The sequence below is a fragment of the Suillus discolor genome (genome assembly GCF_016758755.1).
Source record: "Suillus discolor strain FC423 chromosome Unknown F5147scaffold_27, whole genome shotgun sequence".
NCBI lineage: Eukaryota > Fungi > Basidiomycota > Agaricomycetes > Boletales > Suillaceae > Suillus > Suillus discolor.
Genome location: NW_024541274.1, coordinates 464,270 through 484,497, shown reverse-complemented (window position 1 = coordinate 484,497; position 20,228 = coordinate 464,270). Strand labels below are relative to the sequence as shown.

Here is a 20,228-nt window from a genome sequence, read left to right as displayed (position 1 = left end):
ATCCTCCGACTCCGACTCTCTTCGGTTGCCACTGGCCTGGTCTTTTGACGTGGTCACTGCAGTACACGATTGGCTACCTGGAATACAAAGTGCAGACTGTATAGTATCAACGATCAGTGAGTACCAGGACATAACGTTTCGAAGCGACGTTAGTACCAAAACGTAAGGTAGTAAACAACTGGTAGATAGTGAATCCGTAATATGACACGACTTCCAGATAAGCTATGCACAGAAAACAACAGACCCTCAAGCTTTAGGTTTAATATTTCAGTTTGGAAAAGTCCGTTGATCTTGCATTGTGATTCTGATGGAGATGTTCTCCATTTAGGATCAATTGGTCTCAACTTTGGCAGGAGTATAATAGATAACCTAATCTACCGCAGCACCTTTGCAGGCATTATTCATAAGTAATATTGATTGACATTGAAGACGCAATTTTTTGTCAAGGTTTAACTGGTGCTGTTGTCAGTCATCAGCCAAGAGATAACTGAATGATCTCAGTCTGTTTGACACGTGGGTCACGGGCGCCACTTACACATGTGGAGGCGACGTCGGGGTCGAAATTCATCTTCAAAATGATGAGTGAACCAGGAAAGCCGCAACATTGCGCGTTAATCGAACTCGCATATTGTACAGCTTACTACACAGCACATACAGCTTGAACAATATCTCACGACGGAGTACTGACTCCCCGTCTTGCGGGAAAGCTTTGGTTACAGTCAAACGAAGTGCCATTAATCCCATTTCACAGGGCCGGAGATGAGCTCAGATGTACGAAGGGAAACAGAGGGGAACAGATGAAAATAGACTGACCGTGATGAAGGTGTCCAGAGATGTCCCCGGGCCCCTCGGTGACTGACCGCGGGGAACTGCAGGGACATTCAGAATATGGGTCCTGCTTCGCTTGCTCATGCAAGGGGAGTGAGCACAGAGTGACCTGGAATGACTAACAAATAGTTGACGCTGCTTACAATGAATAATGATCAATGCGACGTCGCATTTCGCGCAATTTTTTTTTTGCCAAAAGTGGATGACTTATTGAAGGCAAAAAAGATACAGCGGTATGGCTCATACCGAGACACGCGGCCGGCATATTGCAGCGTCGCATCGGTTTTGAGGGGGAAAAAAGGGTGGCATACCTCATAAACAGGGGTGGATGGAAGTTCGCGGGGACCAAGTGTGAGGTTCTGTAAGACTCGCCGTCTTTTCGACTCGGACACGTACTCGGATAGCCTCATGCGAAGATGTAAAGAAACGGTGAACCGGTCGAGCGCAAGAATTTTCAGGGATCTGGAGGGCTTGCATGCCCGCTTGCAGTTAGACAAAAAGGTGACACAGGTTAACTAGTAGTCTCCTCTAGGGCCAGTGCTAGGTATTAGATAACCCGTTAAGGCAACCATTATTTCTGGCATTTTCAATGCTAAGGTAGTTGGCTAACAAATTGGGCAAAAATTGGAGGTGACGCGCGTCGTGTCCTCCAAGTACGCGTCCTCATTGAAGCCTAATTCAAACCACCACAAGTACAACATGGAAACGTCGTTTGCATTAACTGGCAAGGGCTACGTGATCGTAGCTGCTGACACTACTGCAGCCCGATCCATTGTCAAGATGCAGATCGACCAAGACAAAATCAAGGAGCTCAGTCCTCATCTTCTCATGGCGTACTCGGGTGAACCAGGTCAGCACAAACCTGATATGACCATTTCAATGTTTTTGAAAATGCAAACTTGACACAGGTGATACCGTCCAGTTCGCCGAATTTGTCGAGCGCAATATTCGTCTGTACCAAATTCGTAATTTGTATCCTCTTCGCCCAGCTGCGGCCGCATCCTGGATCCGCCGTTCATTAGCAGAATCTCTCAGATCACGAAACCCGTACTCAGTGAACTTGCTGCTTGGCGGATATGACACGTCCTCGCACACACCGAACTTGTATTGGATTGATTACTTGGGGACAGTGGTGGAAGTACCATTTGCTGCGCATGGATATGGTAGTTACTTCGCCCTGAGTTTGCTTGACCGGTACGTTGTTGGTCCTTATTGTGATTGTGATGCTTTATCTCGGTTCCCCAGTTCCTTCTTATTACTTGATAAAACGGTGTGCTGACCACTCTTATTTAGTTACCATGATCCAGAAGCATCCCTGGAAGAGGGTCTTGCTAATCTGAAACGTTGCATCGATGAAGTGGCGAAGCGTCTGGTGGTTAATCCAGGCAAATACAAGGTCAAAGTAGTTGACAAAGACGGTATTCGAGAAGTTGAGATATAATGTCCCCTCTGGCAATGTGTACTGTAATGTGCTACCGCCATCTTCTGTATATTTCTATTTCCACCTCTACAGCTCAAACCAGAAAGACACTACCCTCTACCCGGTCCCCTCCAGTGATACGCTCCGTCTTCCTCTCGCATGTAAGTATCTTCCGAATGCGTGAAAGTACACCTTCGTACTGTGCCACATCCTGGGGAAACATCATGATTTGAACTGCTTTCTCGATATCCGACCTTCGAATTCTAGAGCCCCAAATACTCTCACAGTAGGCGTCCACAAGCCTCACCCTCTCCAGGCTCGCCATTCTATTGACATAAAAGACCGCCGCCACAGACCCTGCACTCAGGAACGTTGCCTGACCTACGTACAGAGTGCGAAGACCGGGAATCTCTGGGAGTAATGGCACCACTGAATTGTCCGAATCAACGGAGAAAGTTATGTTAGTGACTGTGATATCCTGAATGTTTGACCAGGTGCCGAATACTCTACACAGGCGGCTTGCTATGGGCGCGACGATCTTGAATCTTCCCGTCAGACTTCTTCACCCAACATTTTTAGAATGCACGCACTGCGGTGGAAAAGTGGTGATCAGGGTCGGGTCCGGTCCACCGAAATACGCGGGGACTAGAGAATGCAATTTCGGCAGCAACATGTATTAGGGCGATGCACCTCTGGGATTATTTACTCACTTGGCAACGGAGAGTGCCTCTTCGAACACATGGTGGCTTGTATCCCGTGAGTATGAATGGAGTCTCAGACAAAGAACCTCCAATGGGATCTGCTTCTGCCTTTGCCCCAGTTTCTCAGTACGATCGCGACACCTGCACAACGCCTCGCGAAGATGCTGCCAGACGTCTGATCTCGTAAACTTGCCTGTTAGATCGACCGTCACTGAGCGCAGCACCACCCCCGCATTCTCCCCCATCTGTGCAAAAAGCCTTAGTTGCTCTGGAGAGCGAAAGTACAAGTTCCTATAAAGCCATTCCACGCCGGCGTTGTGGAACTGGTGGTTGACGCACAGGATGTTGCTTGGGACGGATCCAAAGGAGAGTGCGTATGAAATTATGAGGAGTAAGATCTCATGCGGCAGATCGTCTAGAGTCGCATGCATTGGGACTTTCAGAGGGCACGTTGTTCAGCCTGAACGAAACGAATGAACAGTAGCCGGGCGTGAGCCTATCGGCAATCGGATATCACAGTGTGGGAGTTGTTAGTCACTGGGAACGGAGCCTTTGAAAAGGCAAAACCTTACGCGCCTCATAGAATCAAAGTAGGCAAACCAGTACTTTCACGAGTGAATTGGGTAGAATTTTCATTCCGAGAAGTAATCAGCAGTTTAAACTTATGGCCGCTCATCTTGTCCCTGGTAGATAACCCCAGTTGCACCTGTGTGCCCACATTCGGTAATCTGATAAAAAGTGCCATTTTCCTAGTGTATTCAGCCTGAGACCCTGAGACCACAAAACATGTGGAACCGCAAAATCAATCACTATCTAGCTCAACCTACAAATCACAGAATCAATCGAGTGAACCCTGAAAAATACCACAATGTAACTTACCACATTGGCCATTTTGCCCTTTGCCCGTGTCGCTGCGGCCCGTGTAGAGGACCGCCCTGACGGCGCGAAACTTAATGTGCCCTGTCCAAACGACGCCTTCCCTTTCGTACCTGTCTTCTTCGCAAGAGTTTTCTTCGCGGGTTGACTAGAGTTGGGCAGTTTTAGCATGCATGGTAGGGAGTCAGAACATAGCCGGAACCAACCTCAATACTGCAGCACGATTTGTCTTCTTGGTAACTTTTGGTGGTGCTTCGTCTTCCTCCTCATCGTCATCTTCATCTAATTCCATGACTTCCTCAGATTCACTCTGCGTTGATTCCAGTCAGCGCTCCGTGTACCGTATCATAGTTTGTAAACTCACAGCAACAGCCTTCTTTCCTCTCCCTTTCTTTGCTGGTGCAGCCTTTTTCACGGGTGCAGCCTTCTTCTTTTTCGGAGGGGGCACGGGTTCGTCAAAATCTGACCCGTCATCTTCCCCGCCATTGACTTCCATGAGCATTGAGTCGGCGTCGGAGTCTGCTTGGGCGGAGGCTTTTTCTTTGCCCTACATTATGGTATGAGGTGCAAGTTTCACGGGGTGGGTGGGGCCAACGTCGAACGCACCTTTCCCTTGGCTGTCTTCCCCATCCTTGCTTTTTCTAGGTACTCATGGTTGTGCTGCTCCTTAAGTTTGACGAGCTACATAAAACAGCTTGGATTCAGTAAAAAATTAGAAGGAAGCCTAGAACGTACAACTTCATCCAGCTCTTCCTCATCTACCTCTCCATTCTCCTGTACGCCTTTCATGAGCGCGCGTAGAGCATTCGAGACATGTCTACATGAGCTCACAATATTAGCACGATGAATCGAAGTAGGACAAAGAGAGTGACGACATCAGAACATTCGTGACATCATCAGGCCTCTGATAAAAAAAAATCTCGAAAACGCAAAACAACACTCACGTCTGTATAGCCCACCCATCATCCTTTTCTACGAACATTCTAATTGCCTCATTCATACCCGCTTCACCGAGGACCTGCAGCTCTTGCGCGGCCAAATACTCTTGTACCAATGTTTGCACGCGAACTTTCGCCAATTTTTCGCTCGTCGTAAGGTCTGGATCGTCAATGGATAGTTCGGGCTGGTCCGCAGAGGTCGCGGTACGGGAGGCAGCGGAGCGGGCTTTGGATCGGTGGAAAGAGAGCACGTCGCGTGGGTTTGCAATTCTCCCAGTGAATTCTTGTCCGAATCGGATGGGATTGGACATTGCGGGGACGTTAGTGGTGTCGACCTACCAATAGTAGTATCAGTATGGGTGCGGTCTGCATATTCTGTATTACACTATGTAGAAGGATAGATCAACGGACCTTGAGCCGTACAAGCGGCAGCATACGTGGGAGCTCCTCTTCACCTTCTTCCACCGCGTGCGCATTGCGCTCGTCCCATAACTGGTTCGCTTGGTCAATGAGAGCGTTTACCTAAATCGTGCAGTGAGTCCGCAACCTACACGCCAAGCCTAAGTGAAAACGAAAAGGGACCTACCCTTGCTCTCAAAAACTTCCCAACAGCAATTTGGTCGCTCACATCGAACCCCTCTTCTTCTGCCGCCTCCGCGAGAAAAATGTCGCCCAACATAAACGGACGTACGGTACGCAAAGGAAGAGGTTTAAGTTCAAATTCTTTGTTATGGATTTGGAGCAGGGCAACGTGTCTTTGTCACAAAATTCGTTATGTTCGGGAACCAAAGGCACATCAGATACGGAAGGTGATGGTGAGATGGTGAGTCAAAAGAAATCTAGAAAGCTGACACTCACTTCTCCAATCCCTCGCCCTCGCCCAAACTTGTAGCTACACTCGACCCGGGCTGCGTGATATGGTATGGACGGCCAGCGACGGGCTCGGGCACGATACGGCAGTCATGCTCATGGCCCCAGACAACGAGGTCGATACAGTCGTCGAAGAGGCCTTCTGGTACAGCTGGAGTTGGAGGGTGGGGAACACTACCGATGGTATTGATTATTAGTTTGAGGAACGGAAGAGCGCAGGGAAACGAGTAAAGACGTGCGAAATGATGGACTAGGTAGGATGCATGGGCAGGGGACTATTCGCGTACCGGTTTTGGTGCACCACAAGGACGTTAAACCAATCTTCCTTGTCGCTAGGCATGTACATCCGCACACGATTGCTGCGGAGTTCAAAGTGCATGCGTGCATCTTTGACATTGCCAACTCCATACAGTCCAAGGCGGGTTTGACCCTTGCGAAGGAGAACGGGGCGGATAGATATACCTTAGAAACGAAGGCGAGGAAAACAAACATCAGCGTCGAGTCACCGCACACGCAGAACATGAGCATACCTGAATCACTTTCTACAGGGTTCGGGTTTGACGCGCTGGATAGTGGGAGGTCGAACTTGCCCATGTAGTTTATGAGCCCGGATACAGAGAGTACATCGAGCGCACAGAGAGCACCTTCCTGTTAAATGTAAATCAGTGCTCAGATGTGAGAGGCGAAGGATAGAATAAGCGCAAAGGTAACGAGGGAGGGCTAGGTTTTGAGTGGTAAGAATCTATGGGAAGGAATACGGCTTACAGGCCCAGCACCTTGTGGATCATCGTGGTTACCGTGAATGCTGAAGACGGGAATGGCAATATTGAGATTTGAGTCTTCGTAGTTAACCGCTGGGAAGCTGAAGGCCGTGATCATTCATTCAAAGAGATCAAGAAAATTCGAACGCACCTGTATCCCTCTGCTCGCCCGTCATCTGGATTGCTAAGAAGCTCAAGTTGAACAGGCTTGTCACCAAATGTGTACTCCCGGAGAAGAGCCATAACCTGGTATAAGCAGTCGCGTGACGGGCGGTTTTCATGAAATAGATCGCCGCCGAGTAAAATCATATCGACCTGTAGACATTTTCAGGAAAAGAGATGAATCATGAGGGACGACACGGACATCGTGCTTGACAGCAAGCTGAAGAATTTCCTTGAATGTGTTGATAGAGTCCTGACCACGAATTGGGTCGCGTTCAAGATATCCAATGTGATTGTCTGTTGCAACCAATATCCTTATGATGTCCTCCTGGTCTGGCTCAATGCTGTGAGTGAATGAGCGGACTATGCTAATGAGACGAGCGTACAGGCACTGCGGATTGTCGGCGGTGGTGCCTCGTTGTCTGACATGATGTAAAGGATGAAGTCGTTGAAATGTCGACGTCTGCGTCAGGAGACTTGTGTATGTATCGTGTCAGTCGACGAGAACAACATGCAAGTAAAGCAGTTGGACGCGTCGCGTCGCGTGGTTTGTCACGCTGTCACGACGCTGCTTAATTTTAACCCCTGAGCATTTATCAAACAGCGCCGGCACCAGCCCTCGACTCGCTTACACCCGAGCGCTGTATGTATTGCCAGATTGGCTAAAATTTGCTTTCTTGGGTGGAAAGAGTTCTCCCCGTTGCATTTTTTCATACAAGTGCCTAATAACTGTTCTCATCCCACAAAATTCTCTCTACTCCGTAGTCTGGAATGTAGTAGACTAGAAAGACCTAAGGTCTCATTTTACAGGCGATAATGTTAACATTAAGGCCCTAAAGGTTCGGCGTCGTCTATGTCCGAGGATATATGATGTGAACTGTTGCCGCATTCGCAACTCCCTCCCCCTTCACGCTCAGCCACCGTCCCAATCGATGCTCCTGTCCTAATCCCACAACTAATAATGCAGGTTGAACTGAACTCTTGGTGGGAGACAGTTGCTCTTTTTCTCTCCAAGAAGCATTATCCAATGCGCCTTTGGGTAAGACGAGAAGTTGCAGGGAGTTAACAACACCAGGCGCAGGTATTGAGCCAACCAGTGAAAACGATCTGAGTTTTTGGTCGAGCTTCCAAAACCGCACATCACCATCCCACGAGCCTTGGAGTTGAACTGAGCAACGTCGCTGTTTATGACAATGAAAAGGAATGGACTTACCGGAAACAAACATGTCGGAATAGCGTAGTGATGCAACGGCCGTTATCCAGCGGGGTGTTCGTACAAGTCCCTCGGTTGAGGACTGTATTTCGTGGAACCCGTGGCACAGTGTCTGTGTGTAAACAGGTTTTTTCTTTTGGGTGTTCCAAAGACATATCGAGCTTCAGGCGGTATTCAGTGGTATAATTCATAGGATGCCGAGCAACATACCCAGTATCTCCCCCGCTCACAAACGTAGTTTCATCAATCATTGCGACACACTCGATACTCCCTTCCGCATATTTTCTCTCCTTTATCCTTTCCTTACCTTTGTTTGATTTTGGACCATCAACCTCCACCCCATTCACATGTTCCTCATCTTCGTGGCCTTCGAACACACCTCCTTCAAGCAATTCCCGTATTGCACTTTTTCCACCGCCACGAAAGACCAGCTGACTCTCATCTGCAATTTTCCAGAATCGAATCGTTCGATCTCTTGCTCCAGCAGTGACAGCCGTCTCTCCTCGGAGCGCATCAAGGCAGAGAATACTATCTTGGTGTCCAAATAGCGTTTCTACATATCCCATTACTGAGAGATCGAATAGCTTGACAGTCCGATCAAATGAGCCAGTGTACAATTGTTGTGTGCCTTTCCGGAATGCAACGCTCTAGAGGATACAAATATAATGTTAGCATTGTATACATTATGCACATAAGACATACACACTGAAACCGAATCCTTGTGTCCCCCAAAACCTTTTACCCATTCATCCTTCTCTACATCCCACACGCCCACTCTCCGATCTTTAGATCCACTGGCGAGGTATCGACCATCACTACTTACAGCGAGAGAGAGGATCTCGTCCGTGTGTCCTTGAATATCTTGAGGGAGCGCCTTCTCTTTGCCTTTGGAAACACGCTGTTTATAGAACGTCGCAATCTTTTTCCCAGACTGCAGAGACCACTTATTGATGGTTCCCTCTTTCCCTGACGTGTATAGAAACTGAGCATCGTCCGATGCGACCGCAGAAGTAACAGTGAAACGGTGACCTCTGCATCGTAGGGGTGACGTTGAGGTAAAATCATACTGTCAAAAACTACGTCAGTCAGACTATCACCGAAGACAAAAAATACAAACAAAGTCTGCCACGAATAAGTGAACTTTGCCAGAATGCTCCAGGACGTCTTGTCGCAGTCGTTCTGATATTAGCTCTCTGTCGATTTCAGCAGCATCGAATTCTCCTTCGGCTGATATCCATAACATTGAGCGAACTCAGAACACAAATTCAGTCCAACTATACTCACCTAGACCATCTTTCACACTTTCCAGGTAGAGCTTCGCCAATCGTAATCGCTTTTCCGCAGGGGTTTCATCTTCATCTTCATCACCGCTGGTCTCGGGCTGGACATCCGCGCGCAAGTCGATGTCATCTATTCCGCCATCCTCCGAATCTGTTCTGTCTGAGTTCAATTCTTCATCTACGGCTCCCCTCACCCCCCTCCTTGCGCTTGCATTGGTAAGTTTTGTGTCCTGAGAACTAGATTTGCCCTTGCGGAGAATTTTCTTTGCTCCCCCAGCTCCCTCGGCCGTGCTAACAGACCGCTTCCGCTTCCTATTTTTTGTCGACGCGAAGAAAGAGTCTGGCATAATCTTGTCTTGCAGATTGAGCTTCCTACATACTGTCAGTGCCCGACCAAAAAAATCTGGAAGCGGAATGTGCCGGGTCACGTGGGACCGAACGTCTGACCCTGGTTACCATATATGGGTCTCCAACTCCACTCTCTCAGTAGCCCCAAAGTAGCCCTGTAAAGAAAAGTCCGATGATCCAGGCGCCTGTAAGGTTCAGATTTTTATCGTCCTTTCATCCACCGGCACACTCTTGGACAAGAACCACCATGCGATCTCTTACTGTCGATTCTCTCAACCCTGCCGTTCGCAACGTGCAGTATGCCGTGCGCGGCGAGCTGGCAATAAAGGCAGAGGAATATCGTGTCGTACTTAAAGAGAAGGGTCAGGACAGCGGTCTGCCATTTGATCGAGTTATCTCTTCGAACATCGGAAACCCCCAACAGAAGGGGCTTGACCAACCTCCCATTACCTTTAATCGGCAGGTTAGCTTTATTTTATATCTGCCTCAAAGTCGCAGAGGTGCCGAAAGTATTTCTCACAACTGTAATAGGTTGCTGCACTCATGGAGTGGCCACAGCTGATGCAACTTGCACCCAATGCGTTTCCACAAGATGTCATTGCCCGTGCGAAGGAACTGTACGACGAAATTGGCTCCATCGGTGCATATTCGCATTCCCAGGGTGTCCCTCTCATTCGTCAGAATGTCGCGAAATTTATTCAGGGTGAGTAGCTAAATCAGTGCCACCAGGTCCGACGGCAATGTCACTGGACCTTTTATTCACCACGTGCCAAATCGATCCGTCCAGCCGAGCTCTGTTGATTTCTCGAGGAAGTCACAACTCGCATTGGTTTGGATTAGTGTATCTATCATTCTGCACTCGCGAGAGGGCGCAGCGTCAGCCTTACTATGAGTCGTGATACTCTCAGGGTTGAATATTTCTTTTTACCTAACTGATGCGTAATCACAGAACGCGACGGTCATCCATCCTCACCAGACAATATCTTCCTGACGGGCGGCGCTTCCGCGGGCGTTTCGCTCCTGATTTCTTTGCTTATCTCGGAACAGCACAAATCTGGTGTCCTCATCCCGATCCCGCAGTACCCTTTATATACAGCGACACTAGCGCAATTTTCGGGCGTGCCGATTCCATATCATCTTGATGAGGCACATGAGTGGTCGACGTCAATTGACGAAATCAAGGCTGCACTCAAAAAGGCAAAAGAAGATGGTGTCGACCCCAAAGCACTTGTTATCATTAACCCTGGAAACCCAACGGGCGCATTGTTGAAGGACGAGACACAGAGGGAGGTGGTGAATTTATGCGCAGAGCATGGACTTGTGCTCCTCGCAGATGAAGTCTACCAGAGTAACTTGCACCGTGCAGCCGAATATCCATTCACGTCATTCAAGAAGGTTGTCTGCGACCTGGGCTCGCCAGTTCCACTGGTATCCTTCCATAGCATCAGCAAAGGTGTAACAGGGGAATGTGGGCGGCGTGGTGGTTACTTCGAGTGCCATAACATCCCGGATGACGTCCGCGCAATGATGTACAAAATGGTGAGCGTTGGCCTTTGTCCTCCGCTCCAGGGGCAAATTGGTGTGGACTCCCTTGTGCGACCCCCCAAGGAAGGCGACGAAAGCTACGCGTTGTGGAAAGAGGAGACAACGCGAATCCACAAGGTACTTGCGCAGCGTACCAAGCTCATGGCAGGGCGCCTAAACAACCTACCTGGTGTCTCATGCGTTGATTCCCCCGGAGCATTATACCTTTATCCCAAGATCACGCTCTCAGAAAAAGTGATAGCTGCTGCACAGACTGCTGGCAAGGAACCAGATGCATTCTATGCACTCGCGCTTCTAGATGCGACGGGCATTTGCGTCGTGCCAGGCAGTGGATTTGGGCAGAAGGAAGGAGAGTACCATTACCGCCTTACCTGCTTGTGTCCTGGCGTGGACGAATATGTCGGGAAGTTAGAGAAGTTCCACCGCGAATTTTGCGCGAAGTACCAGTGATCTCGAACCCTGCGACTGCATTATTAACCAACGGCTTTTAAACGTTCGTTAGGCTAGACCTAGACGTCATTGCTGACTTTGTTGCGATTGCTTTGTAGTACTACTATCTGTTTTCATGTGTACACTCGGATACCAATAGGTATATTAACTTCATGTCTGGCTCATCATTTTATGGTCTGGTAATACTTGAGTAATAGGCGACCCAAACACGGCACAAACCAATGTGTTTGTCATATCATCACTGCATCACTTGGGCGGACCCCCTGAATTGCTCCTACTGTGGGGAGGAATAAACTCAACCAGAGACCTTGACATTCCGGCCAAGAACACCAACTTTTTGAGCGGAAAGTTTTACCGTCAGGTTGAATCTTGATGTCAGTGGTTCCAATTCCACTCCCATGTTCCGCCGCCCACCGCGTTCGCATAGCCTCCGTCATCTCTCCTCTCAAGCGCGTTCGTCCAAGAGCTCCATTCTATGAACTCTCTGCTCACCGTGTTCCAACCCTCTGGTCACTGTACCGGGGTTTGCTCAGACATGCACCGGGGGAAAACGTGAGCAATATGCTTTTTCAGCCTGTGATATCTAACATGAAGTACAGATCCGCTTTCGTGTGCGAATGATGTTCAGGAAGAACCAGCACGTTGTGAAGGCGCATTCTGCGAAAGAGCAACTCGTAATGGGATACAAGGTATTTCGATTCTCCCAATCGTGATCATTGGCATGATGCAAAGGAAATACAGTGGTTAGAATCTTTCAAGCGCGCGAAGCAAGGTGATATCAGATTTCAAAACGTTTTAAGCAGGTATGAAAGAATGATTGCCTCCAAGCGCGAGAAGACTGCTTGGAAAAGGCGTATACTAGAAGCATTCGTACGTATCCTGGTGTCCCTGTTTCATTATCTACTCACAGAACTCGATTAGAACTGGGAAGCCAAGCTCCGCAGTCGTCCTATCTTCAAAGGCTCCTTCATCCGTCCTTCGTTGGACAACAAACTTCTTCCTCGCCTAATTCCCCAGCCTGCTCACATAAGTGGAATGATCGTGCGCCGACGTCGCGCGCGCGGAGCGTCGATGGGAGCAACGGGAAACATTGAAGAGCTGGGCACATGACTTACGGTATGAGAGTCTCTTCGAGTACGCGTTGCTCAAGAGTGCACGAGGCCAGGCTGTGGGTGCGGCTCGGCACATGAAGGGCAAGATGTTGGGGGACCATGCCAACCGATCTGCAGGGGAGGTTGTTCAATTGCTTCGTGAGGAGCGCCTGTCGTGGACCCCAGTGTACACGGGAGAGGCAAAATCTCAGTGGGGTGAGCTGTGCATTTATCTGGGCAGTTGATAACTTTAACAACGTATGGTGAGTCAGATGAGCCCCTCCTCAAGCGCCAGGCTGAACTGAAGGAGTGCATGATGCGCGATATCTCACGGTATCGTGCTACACCACCTGCTGGACTCGTACTGCAAGGCAAACAAGCACGCAGAGACAAGGTGACAAACAAAACGAGTCAAAGACAGCGTGAACGCTCTGGTGAAGTTACTGCTACCACCCTTAAACGCCGGCGAAGCGCACCGCCTGCACATATCCGAGAGCTCATGACCCCGAGGCAACTGCTAGTGGACAGGGCGATAAGGGAACCAAGTGAGGGCGGGTGGTCGGGTGCCGTTAAGGCGCGCATGGGCGTGCATATGCACATGCCCCAAAAGTGGAAGGCCGAGGGCGGGTGGGAAGATGAAGAAAAGAAGAAACTTCTGGATGATATGGAGAGGGAGATTCGGGCGGAGAATGAGAGACGCAGAAAACACAGTAAGCTGGAAGCTGCCCCCTTTTCTGAGTAGTCAAGATCTTGCACATATGTATGGCAAAGAGAGCAGAGGCTTAATAGAGAGCAGGAATGACTATCTTCATTCGACTAAGGTCTGCCTAGAAGAGACTATGGCAGAGGTAGATTGTACAGCCCAATGACTTGGGAAATTACTTCTCGAGGAGCTCCCATTTTGTTCTACGAAAGATTATCAACCCTGGCTCTCTTCGCCGTGCGCATTGCTCTTGTGCTTCGGTGTAAACGACCACGATTCGGGCGCAGGACCGAGGAACATTTCCGAGATTTTGACCCAATCCTTGCTATTCGGACTTGCGAGGAGTGTTTCTACTCGTTATAAACATTAATTTTCAGTCCCCACAAGACAGATAAAGCACATGCCTAATTCATCTCTCCCTTTGAATGTTGGCGCTCGGTCGTTGATCTTGGCCGGGAGTCGTTCGAGTAGCCCGATAGGAACATAACGGTATTGAAACGAAAGCGCTTCACAGAGGAATCGGCGTGTCGTGTTCACACCGGTTGTGTCTGTACCGAAGTGACTGAGGACGCAGACTTAGCTAGCTGTTGTCTTTAAATTGAAGAAGACAAACCTCAATCCAAATTCAGTGAACTGTTTGAAGATATGAGCCAGGTCAGATATAGAGGAAGGAAATGGAAGATTACCTTGCCAATTAACTGCAATCGCTCCCTCGAGCTGATATCCCATTCTCGGTGCTCCTTCACTTCCGTGAAAATCCATGGTTTAATAAGTGCTCCCCGTCCAATCATGACTCCGTCCACGCCAGTGGATGAAACATTGGTCCAGTAATCATGCGATGAGAAGCAATCGCCACCACCGAAAATAGGAATCGGAGATACTGGATGAATGTACCGTAGGTGTTGCATCAAAACCGACAGGCAACCGTCAGAATGGTAGAGGTAAGTGAAGTGGATGGAGCTTACGGCCCTTATCTGCCTCTTGAGCCCGCACAGCATCAACGCATTGTTTTATGTACTCCCAATCAGCCAATTTCGTATACCGTTGCTGGCGTGTGCGGCCATGAAGCTATTTTCTGTCGCATGAACTGACAAGGTATCAAGGGAAATTAATGGCGACACACTGTGATACAACCAATCCCCCAATCTGTGGCAGCGCGTAGCATGATCTTATGTGCATTATTACGACCGTCCTTGACACCTGTCCGTAGCTTTATTGTGACCGGAATTTCGCCCAACGCCCTGGACATCCCAGTGACAATTTTTCCCAGTTTTGCTGGTGCATCCAGTACTACGGATCCAATTATATTTGTTATCGTTCCGGGAGGCCACATGCCAGAGAACTCACAAGCACTCCCGCTTCCGCTTTTGAAGACAAGATCGATCGGACATCCACAGTTCACATCGACGAAGTCTATACCTCCTGAATCACCAAATTCGCGTCCGAGGACTTCGGCAGTGGGGACTAATGTGCTGGGTTTATTTCCTGCAAGCTGAACTCCGAACATGGTCTCCGATGGATGCCGCCGAACGAGCGAGAATTCGGACGCAGAAGCGGTGAGAAATGAGGTCGCAAGGCCCACTGAATGAGGGTTGCAATATCAGTGCACAAAATTCAATGACGTGAGAGATTATGTGAACGAGAAGAAAAAGTGACAAGAAGTAATAACGCACTTTCGCCACATGTTATATCCGCTCCGAGCGTCATACATAGGCGTCTGAATGGCTGAGATACTTGGTTAACTGGTTTATTGTTTGTGCAGCGACATTCGTACCAAGTTGCCGACCGTTGTTAACGGCGCGAGATCTGGCCATACGTATTTGGTTAATTTGTTTTAATTCATTACGAAGAGACTATCATACATGATTTACCACTCCAGTTCAGCCTTCGTTTCTCTTGTACGCGGATCAGAACATCTGGAGTATCAGTCTGAGCACTGAGATCAGAATTTCCAGTGCGCTTTGCAACGAGTCCTGACGAAATAGATGGAGGATCATCCGTGGCCACGTTATCTTCACCGACAGCCACATATTCTTCCGGTCCATTGGGGTCTCCTTTAGCAGCCTCCAGTTCTTTGAGGTATGCGTCGGCTATTGGCATAGGATACTGCAATGCAAGTAGCGATCAAAAGGTGTGCAGGACGGTGTCTGAGGGGTCGACAGGAGGATCTAACCTTCTTGGATCTAAGTAGCTTCAAGGTGTCTGCACTGACAAAATTGAGCTCGGTGGTGCTCAGCGCTGTCTGAGCCATCTTCTCCTCATCTTTGATGAGCGTTATTACCCCGCTGACATCACGCTTAGCGTGAGCTCCTAGAAAACGACACTTGAGTCCTAGACGACAGACTCCCGATTCTGCAAAGGAGGGACATGACGTGTGTCGTTCCAGCGAAGAAAGATTATCATCAGCCATAGTAGAATCATCTTCCTCCGTGCCCGTGATAAAAGGAGGAACATCTGATATTGTCGTAATTGAAGGGAGTCGGATATCCCTTGGTTTTACTGCCAGATACGCGTCGATGTCATGCGTAAAGCGACATCTACACAGCATAAGAGATATCCTGAGAGGTGGCAGAAGGAAAACACGGACTCATCTCCATGCTCGCATATTTTCCCATTGGCGACTCTCCAGCATAGCTCAAGTTGATCGTGTACCTTGCCAAACTTGCGACCCTTATTGGCACCACGCTTTTCCTTCTTTTGCGCCTTGGTCCACTTTTTGCGGCCACCCGTGCCCCTTGGGTCTACATCTACCGCATCCACACGTGATGTTCCAGTGTGAGCTGTTGAACCTTCTGCTGCGTCATCATCAACCGTAGGAAGAGTAGCAGGGGACAACAGGAATCTACGGACGGTGAACCATTTCAAAGGCAGTGACAAGCCCAAAAAACGTACTGTGATTTTACGGGTGCGGTTCCCGGAGGGAGGGACGTACTGGTCATCGTGCAACCGAAAACTACCTTCCAGCTGTCGTTGTGCACTAAAGAAATGCAATCAGAAATGACTTATTTTTTTGCTTATCGCACCGCCACAACGGTACAAGATTATACGGTACATTACATAATTAACGGTACTTATATCTACCCATCTGGTAGATCTTGAACGAAAGCTTGATAAAAGTGCAGTGGGAGTTTGCAGTGACCGATTCAGACTGGAAGCAGCCCGAGCCTGCAGCTGCTTCATGAGAGTGGCCAAGTTATTTAACATTTCTTGATTGCCCCTGTTTCGCATTGTATCGACCCAAATTTCCTTCGGAAGATGTCTCATAATTTTACCGACAATTTCTCTCACAAACCGCCATCCGCTCTAGTTACCCACTAAATTTATATATCTGCTGTCGTAGCAAGGGTCTACGAAAGAAAAACAACGCAGATAGGTCATCTGAAGTCACTTAAGAAAGGGATCGTTAAGAAATCTGCTCACTTGTCTCAAGTATCTCATCATACTTCGATGGCCACAGGTATTAGCGAGGGGGTCCATCTTGATCAAACGGAAGCAAAGCTCACCAACTTCTCGTTTTCCTTTCTTGGATTGTCCGGCACCGCGGCAATGCAATTGGCCACATTGTTGTTAGAGTCAGGGACAATAAGAGAATCGTACCCAATCTGCACACCCCTGGCATCTCGCTGTGCTACACGCCGGAAAGAGAGTATCACGATCTCATCTTCTGGGGCTTCATTGTGTGTATCTGTGTGAATGATCATTTTGAACAGAGCATTGTATCCGCCGCTGCAATCACCTCTATATAAAACTTAGTCCGCCTGTCAATAAATCCATAACCACCAATCTTTGACATGTCAATAATCGGAAATATACACATGCTGAAAGAAAAGAAAAAACTTTTGCATATAACCTCGTGCACGGTGGAGTTCCAGATTCCCATAAAGTATCCTGGAACAAGAGATTGGAGATCCCCGAGGTTATTTTCGAACTGCTATAATCAAATCAATGGGCATTAGAAGCACCAAGACAAGCTGACCATGAGGTACCCACAGGTCCTCTTTCCACAGTTAGATCTTCTTTCCGAGTGCGCAACAATGATAAGGGCGGGTCGAGTCAATGTTATATTAGGAAAACTATGCAGATTCAAGAATCCAAACCGCTTTCAAGCTTTAGGGAGGACATCACTGTCGTTGGGCCTAATGAACTGCGGCATATGACATGACATGTGGGAGACTGGGATCGGACTGCATGCAGGACATACCTAACACATAATTTGCCAGTGCAATAATCGACGCTTTGAATGAGTATTAAAGTGCAACTAAGCATATCTACATCGCAAGGGTGTAGGAATATTAAGAATTCAAATCAAAGGAACATCCAGAGTCTGTTGTTTCATTATCCATTAAAAATTGCCATGCATACCCTGCCACCCTCCGTAAGATGTGTTATTCATAAACGGTGGCTGCTGCTGCGCTACAAATCCTGGTGTAGCAGAAAATGGCGGTTGCGGGGAGTACTGTTGCTGAACTACTTGTGATTGCGGTTGTACATACATGAAGCTGGGGTCTTGCATATGAGCAAGCATTGGCTGAGAGGGTTGTCCGAATGATTGAGCGAAATAATTCTGCTGAGGTAGGGGCGCCGCAGCGGGTGTCCCGCTTGAAACCTCGGCACTCATCTGTGGAGGAAACGAGTTGAAAGTGTTAGGAGATGAATAGCCCGAAAATTGATGTTGGAACGGTGTCTGTGGATTTGCGATTGTAGTCGCACCAGCAGCTATGGTATGCATGGGTGTGACTGAAGTGGTATTCCTTATCGATGACATTGACGTGGGCATCATGTGGGAAGCCTGGAAAGTCGAGAACAGTGTGGGCGAGACATCAAGAGTTGTCTGGGCCAGGGGCATAGAGTGGGGCTGGGAAGGAAGCGATGAGAAATCGGGGTTCTGCGACTGGTACTGCAAAGGAAGGGAAGATAATTGCGAAGGGCCCTGTAATGAAATTAAATCATCCCAAAGTTGGCTCCCAGAAAGCTTCTGGCTCGGAACAGAGGAACTGGGTGTAGGCAACGGGTGGGAGATGGATCTCGCGGGTTGCACGGGTGTAAATACTGGAGATAATGCGCCAGGAAGGGTGTCATTTTTGGCAGGAACTGGAGGAGGAGGAGGGGAGGTCTTGCGTTTAAATGGGGCAGGGTCCGTAGGAGTGGACTTTGGCTGTGTAGTCACAGTATTGGAATATGGACGAGCAGATGAAACGAATTTGGAAGGTTTACAGTTCATGAACCACTTAAACTCGTACTTGGCTGTAATAAGACATCAGACATATAAAGACAAATTTAAAGAAGGCTCGCGAACCTCGGATGAACTTCTCAATTTCGCTATCTCGTTCTGCCTCCATCATGTTGGTGGGTGGGGGGTGGCGAGCTTCGTCAGGGTTGTACAAGGCGTTTGATGTGATATTTCCGTTTTGCTTCATGACCTGTGAACAGGAAGAGAATTTCTCCGTGCTTAATATTTCTCATGTCAGCAGATACGAAGATGCCTACTTCGACCTGTTCCTTGGTCCATGCGTCCAGGGTAATGCTCTTTCTATGCATAATTGTCAGTTAATAATTGAAAGCAGAATTATGTGTGTTTCTGACGCACACTTTCGTAATATGGGTACCAAGCTTGCGATGGATGCTCGCACAGTTGACGCTGCATCTGATGAACGTCTGCGAGTACACAGCTGAATTGCGTGTCATACATACCATATAAAAATGCCCAAATTGTGAGAAGCCCATCGCGGGTTCCGCGACTTACAATCTGCACAAGTGTCTTGAATACTAGTAATGAGTTCATGGTCGAGTAATCTTGAGAAATAGCATTACCGTTCCCTGGCTGTATCACCAACTCCAGCAAAGTACGCTGGTTTCGCTCAGTTGTGATTTTAGAGATTCCCGAAGACATCATTTACAGTGAAAGGAGAAAGGCTGTCGTGTGCTGTCAACGTTACACGGTCCGAAAGTGTGTTATGTAATACCTTCAGTCGGCGCTCCGAAAAGGGTCGGTGACCGGCGGCAGGACTCAGACATTGCATGATCTTTTGATCGACTCTTAATCGTCGATTTTCTCGGAGTCCGATACACCTCAATAACAGCTTGCTCCGTTCATTTTTTGCTGCCAATTTCATGTGAAACTCACAATGATACCCGTGCTTTTACAACGCTTACTTGCTCCACAGGGACGGAACTAATTTCTCAGAACAAAGCCCATCACGATCTGATATCAATGAGACTAGCAGGGAAGAAACTGCGTTGCGTAGTTTCTTCACCTTTCCATTCTCCTCGGACGAAGTTTATCAGGTAGGTTCTTGCTTGTTGAGATGCGTACATCTTCTTAACATTACTTGGCAAGCAAGGTCTAGCGGACCTACTTGCACACGGTGCACTGAGTGGCAAGACAGATTCCGAAAGGGGCGAAATCATCCTTCGAACGCAGCTGTTTTACTTTAACAGAGTGGCCGGCCAAAATTTGACCGTAGAGGATGTTCGGTCCCATCAGAATACCATGGACTCCCAAAATCTGACTGTGACCATGGATTTATCACCTCCATCCTCGGACTCTGGAGACGGCGAAACTCGTATGCTGACGTTCACCGAGTTGACGATGTTGATAGAGCAGGGGAAGACAGACAACATACCCAATAACAAGGTCATCCCCGAGGCGCTTAATGTAAGTTTGTCGCATGATTATTAGACATTACATACCTGGTCATCACACCCTTCCAGGACGCACCTCCCAGCACTTCCATAGCTTTGGTGCGGAAGAAACCCTGGGAAGTTGACAGTCAATCCTGACGTGAGCTTTTGAATTGTGCAAATGACGAAAACTATGATGGTAATGATTACTTTTACTAAATGATGTAGTGAGTGGTTATTTCTGCTCGCAGTAGATTGATGCTTTAATGAAGGCTTCAGCTTCCGTTGCCGACATGATTATGATTGATGTTCCTTCACTCGTTTGAACACAAAGTTGTGGTGGCCTCAATTTTGCGACGCATATAGCCTGTTGTGAAGCAGTCGTAAACTCACGCTCTATGTTTGTCTTGTCACCATACCA

General features: G+C 48.3%; 9 protein-coding genes across 9 annotated transcripts; 4 read left to right on the top strand and 5 right to left on the bottom strand.

Moving 5' to 3' along the window:
• Positions 1 to 1,527: 1,527 nt before the first annotated feature.
• Positions 1,528 to 2,269, top strand: F5147DRAFT_576957 (nucleophile aminohydrolase; the record flags this gene model as incomplete). Its single annotated transcript, XM_041431363.1, has 3 exons — positions 1,528 to 1,678; positions 1,737 to 2,022; positions 2,122 to 2,269. The coding sequence occupies 3 exons, from the start codon at positions 1,528 to 1,530 to the stop codon at positions 2,267 to 2,269; spliced, it is 585 nt and encodes a 194-aa protein (XP_041292963.1).
• Positions 2,270 to 2,342: 73 nt separating this feature from the next.
• On the bottom strand, positions 2,343 to 3,380 carry F5147DRAFT_576763 (uncharacterized protein; the record flags this gene model as incomplete). The annotated part of the gene is made up of 3 exons (XM_041431345.1): positions 2,343 to 2,786; positions 2,839 to 2,893; positions 2,959 to 3,380. The coding sequence occupies 3 exons, from the start codon at positions 3,378 to 3,380 to the stop codon at positions 2,343 to 2,345; spliced, it is 921 nt and encodes a 306-aa protein (XP_041292962.1).
• A 175-nt stretch (positions 3,381 to 3,555) lies between these two features.
• On the bottom strand, positions 3,556 to 7,091 carry F5147DRAFT_695361 (Metallo-dependent phosphatase-like protein). Its single transcript, XM_041437372.1, has 16 exons — positions 6,943 to 7,091; positions 6,759 to 6,889; positions 6,546 to 6,709; positions 6,399 to 6,495; positions 6,164 to 6,281; positions 5,921 to 6,095; positions 5,622 to 5,807; positions 5,350 to 5,518; positions 5,175 to 5,285; positions 4,770 to 5,098; positions 4,561 to 4,642; positions 4,432 to 4,506; positions 4,190 to 4,372; positions 4,032 to 4,135; positions 3,829 to 3,973; positions 3,556 to 3,772 (listed from the first exon to the last, which is right to left on the bottom strand). Exons 1-16 carry the CDS (start codon positions 6,983 to 6,985, stop codon positions 3,752 to 3,754), a joined length of 2,133 nt encoding a protein of 710 aa, XP_041292961.1. The 5' UTR covers positions 6,986 to 7,091; the 3' UTR covers positions 3,556 to 3,751.
• Positions 7,092 to 7,239: 148 nt separating this feature from the next.
• On the bottom strand, positions 7,240 to 9,444 carry F5147DRAFT_695360 (WD40 repeat-like protein). Its single transcript, XM_041437371.1, has 6 exons — positions 9,054 to 9,444; positions 8,887 to 8,996; positions 8,476 to 8,835; positions 7,980 to 8,416; positions 7,770 to 7,930; positions 7,240 to 7,712 (listed from the first exon to the last, which is right to left on the bottom strand). Exons 1-6 carry the CDS (start codon positions 9,394 to 9,396, stop codon positions 7,408 to 7,410), a joined length of 1,716 nt encoding a protein of 571 aa, XP_041292960.1. The 5' UTR covers positions 9,397 to 9,444; the 3' UTR covers positions 7,240 to 7,407.
• Positions 9,445 to 9,529: 85 nt separating this feature from the next.
• F5147DRAFT_695357 (pyridoxal phosphate-dependent transferase) lies at positions 9,530 to 11,586 on the top strand. The gene is made up of 3 exons (XM_041437370.1): positions 9,530 to 9,860; positions 9,929 to 10,100; positions 10,347 to 11,586. Exons 1-3 carry the CDS (start codon positions 9,570 to 9,572, stop codon positions 11,390 to 11,392), a joined length of 1,509 nt encoding a protein of 502 aa, XP_041292959.1. The 5' UTR covers positions 9,530 to 9,569; the 3' UTR covers positions 11,393 to 11,586.
• On the top strand, positions 11,577 to 13,225 carry F5147DRAFT_799930 (uncharacterized protein; the record flags this gene model as incomplete). The annotated part of the gene is made up of 6 exons (XM_041443248.1): positions 11,577 to 11,944; positions 11,992 to 12,081; positions 12,134 to 12,262; positions 12,314 to 12,433; positions 12,459 to 12,699; positions 12,756 to 13,225. The coding sequence occupies exons 1-6, from the start codon at positions 11,765 to 11,767 to the stop codon at positions 13,223 to 13,225; spliced, it is 1,230 nt and encodes a 409-aa protein (XP_041292958.1). The 5' UTR covers positions 11,577 to 11,764.
• A 177-nt stretch (positions 13,226 to 13,402) lies between these two features.
• F5147DRAFT_635985 (uncharacterized protein) lies at positions 13,403 to 16,161 on the bottom strand (the record flags this gene model as incomplete). Its single annotated transcript, XM_041432905.1, has 13 exons — positions 16,079 to 16,161; positions 15,774 to 16,028; positions 15,360 to 15,723; positions 15,049 to 15,292; positions 14,961 to 14,992; positions 14,860 to 14,911; positions 14,534 to 14,767; positions 14,310 to 14,476; positions 14,152 to 14,254; positions 13,873 to 14,066; positions 13,800 to 13,819; positions 13,576 to 13,748; positions 13,403 to 13,539 (listed from the first exon to the last, which is right to left on the bottom strand). The coding sequence occupies exons 1-13, from the start codon at positions 16,123 to 16,125 to the stop codon at positions 13,403 to 13,405; spliced, it is 2,022 nt and encodes a 673-aa protein (XP_041292957.1). The 5' UTR covers positions 16,126 to 16,161.
• A 1,221-nt stretch (positions 16,162 to 17,382) lies between these two features.
• On the bottom strand, positions 17,383 to 19,120 carry F5147DRAFT_612740 (uncharacterized protein). Its single transcript, XM_041432470.1, has 6 exons — positions 18,998 to 19,120; positions 18,878 to 18,944; positions 18,774 to 18,824; positions 18,674 to 18,716; positions 18,483 to 18,606; positions 17,383 to 18,430 (listed from the first exon to the last, which is right to left on the bottom strand). The coding sequence occupies exons 1-6, from the start codon at positions 19,077 to 19,079 to the stop codon at positions 17,529 to 17,531; spliced, it is 1,269 nt and encodes a 422-aa protein (XP_041292956.1). The 5' UTR covers positions 19,080 to 19,120; the 3' UTR covers positions 17,383 to 17,528.
• Positions 19,121 to 19,420: 300 nt separating this feature from the next.
• F5147DRAFT_576856 (uncharacterized protein) lies at positions 19,421 to 19,966 on the top strand (the record flags this gene model as incomplete). Its single annotated transcript, XM_041431352.1, has 3 exons — positions 19,421 to 19,471; positions 19,524 to 19,841; positions 19,898 to 19,966. Coding segments are annotated over 3 exons (438 nt in total), but the record flags the coding sequence as incomplete, so codon positions are not given.
• Between the last annotated feature and the right edge of the window lie 262 nt (positions 19,967 to 20,228).

Coding starts and splice junctions, on each gene's coding strand:
- F5147DRAFT_695361 (XM_041437372.1), bottom strand. CDS start 6,985: ATGTCAGACAACGAGGCACCACCGCCGACAATCCGCAGTGCCT. Junction 4,136..4,189: donor GAGGAAAGAAGGCTGTTGCT/GTGAGTTTACAA, acceptor GAATCAACGCAG/AGTGAATCTGAGGAAGTCAT. Junction 3,974..4,031: donor AATCGTGCTGCAGTATTGAG/GTTGGTTCCGGC, acceptor GCCCAACTCTAG/TCAACCCGCGAAGAAAACTC.
- F5147DRAFT_695360 (XM_041437371.1), bottom strand. CDS start 9,396: ATGCCAGACTCTTTCTTCGCGTCGACAAAAAATAGGAAGCGGAAGCGG. Junction 8,997..9,053: donor AAGTGTGAAAGATGGTCTAG/GTGAGTATAGTT, acceptor TATGGATATCAG/CCGAAGGAGAATTCGATGCT. Junction 7,931..7,979: donor GTGAGCGGGGGAGATACTGG/GTATGTTGCTCG, acceptor TACCGCCTGAAG/CTCGATATGTCTTTGGAACA.
- F5147DRAFT_695357 (XM_041437370.1), top strand. CDS start 9,570: ATGATCCAGGCGCCTGTAAGGTTCAGATTTTTATCGTCCTTTCATCCA. Junction 9,861..9,928: donor CCATTACCTTTAATCGGCAG/GTTAGCTTTATT, acceptor CAACTGTAATAG/GTTGCTGCACTCATGGAGTG. Junction 10,101..10,346: donor TGTCGCGAAATTTATTCAGG/GTGAGTAGCTAA, acceptor GCGTAATCACAG/AACGCGACGGTCATCCATCC.
- F5147DRAFT_612740 (XM_041432470.1), bottom strand. CDS start 19,079: ATGATGTCTTCGGGAATCTCTAAAATCACAACTGAGCGAAACCAGCGT. Junction 18,945..18,997: donor GGTGATACAGCCAGGGAACG/GTAATGCTATTT, acceptor CTAGTATTCAAG/ACACTTGTGCAGATTGTAAG. Junction 18,717..18,773: donor GGTACCCATATTACGAAAGT/GTGCGTCAGAAA, acceptor AATTATGCATAG/AAAGAGCATTACCCTGGACG.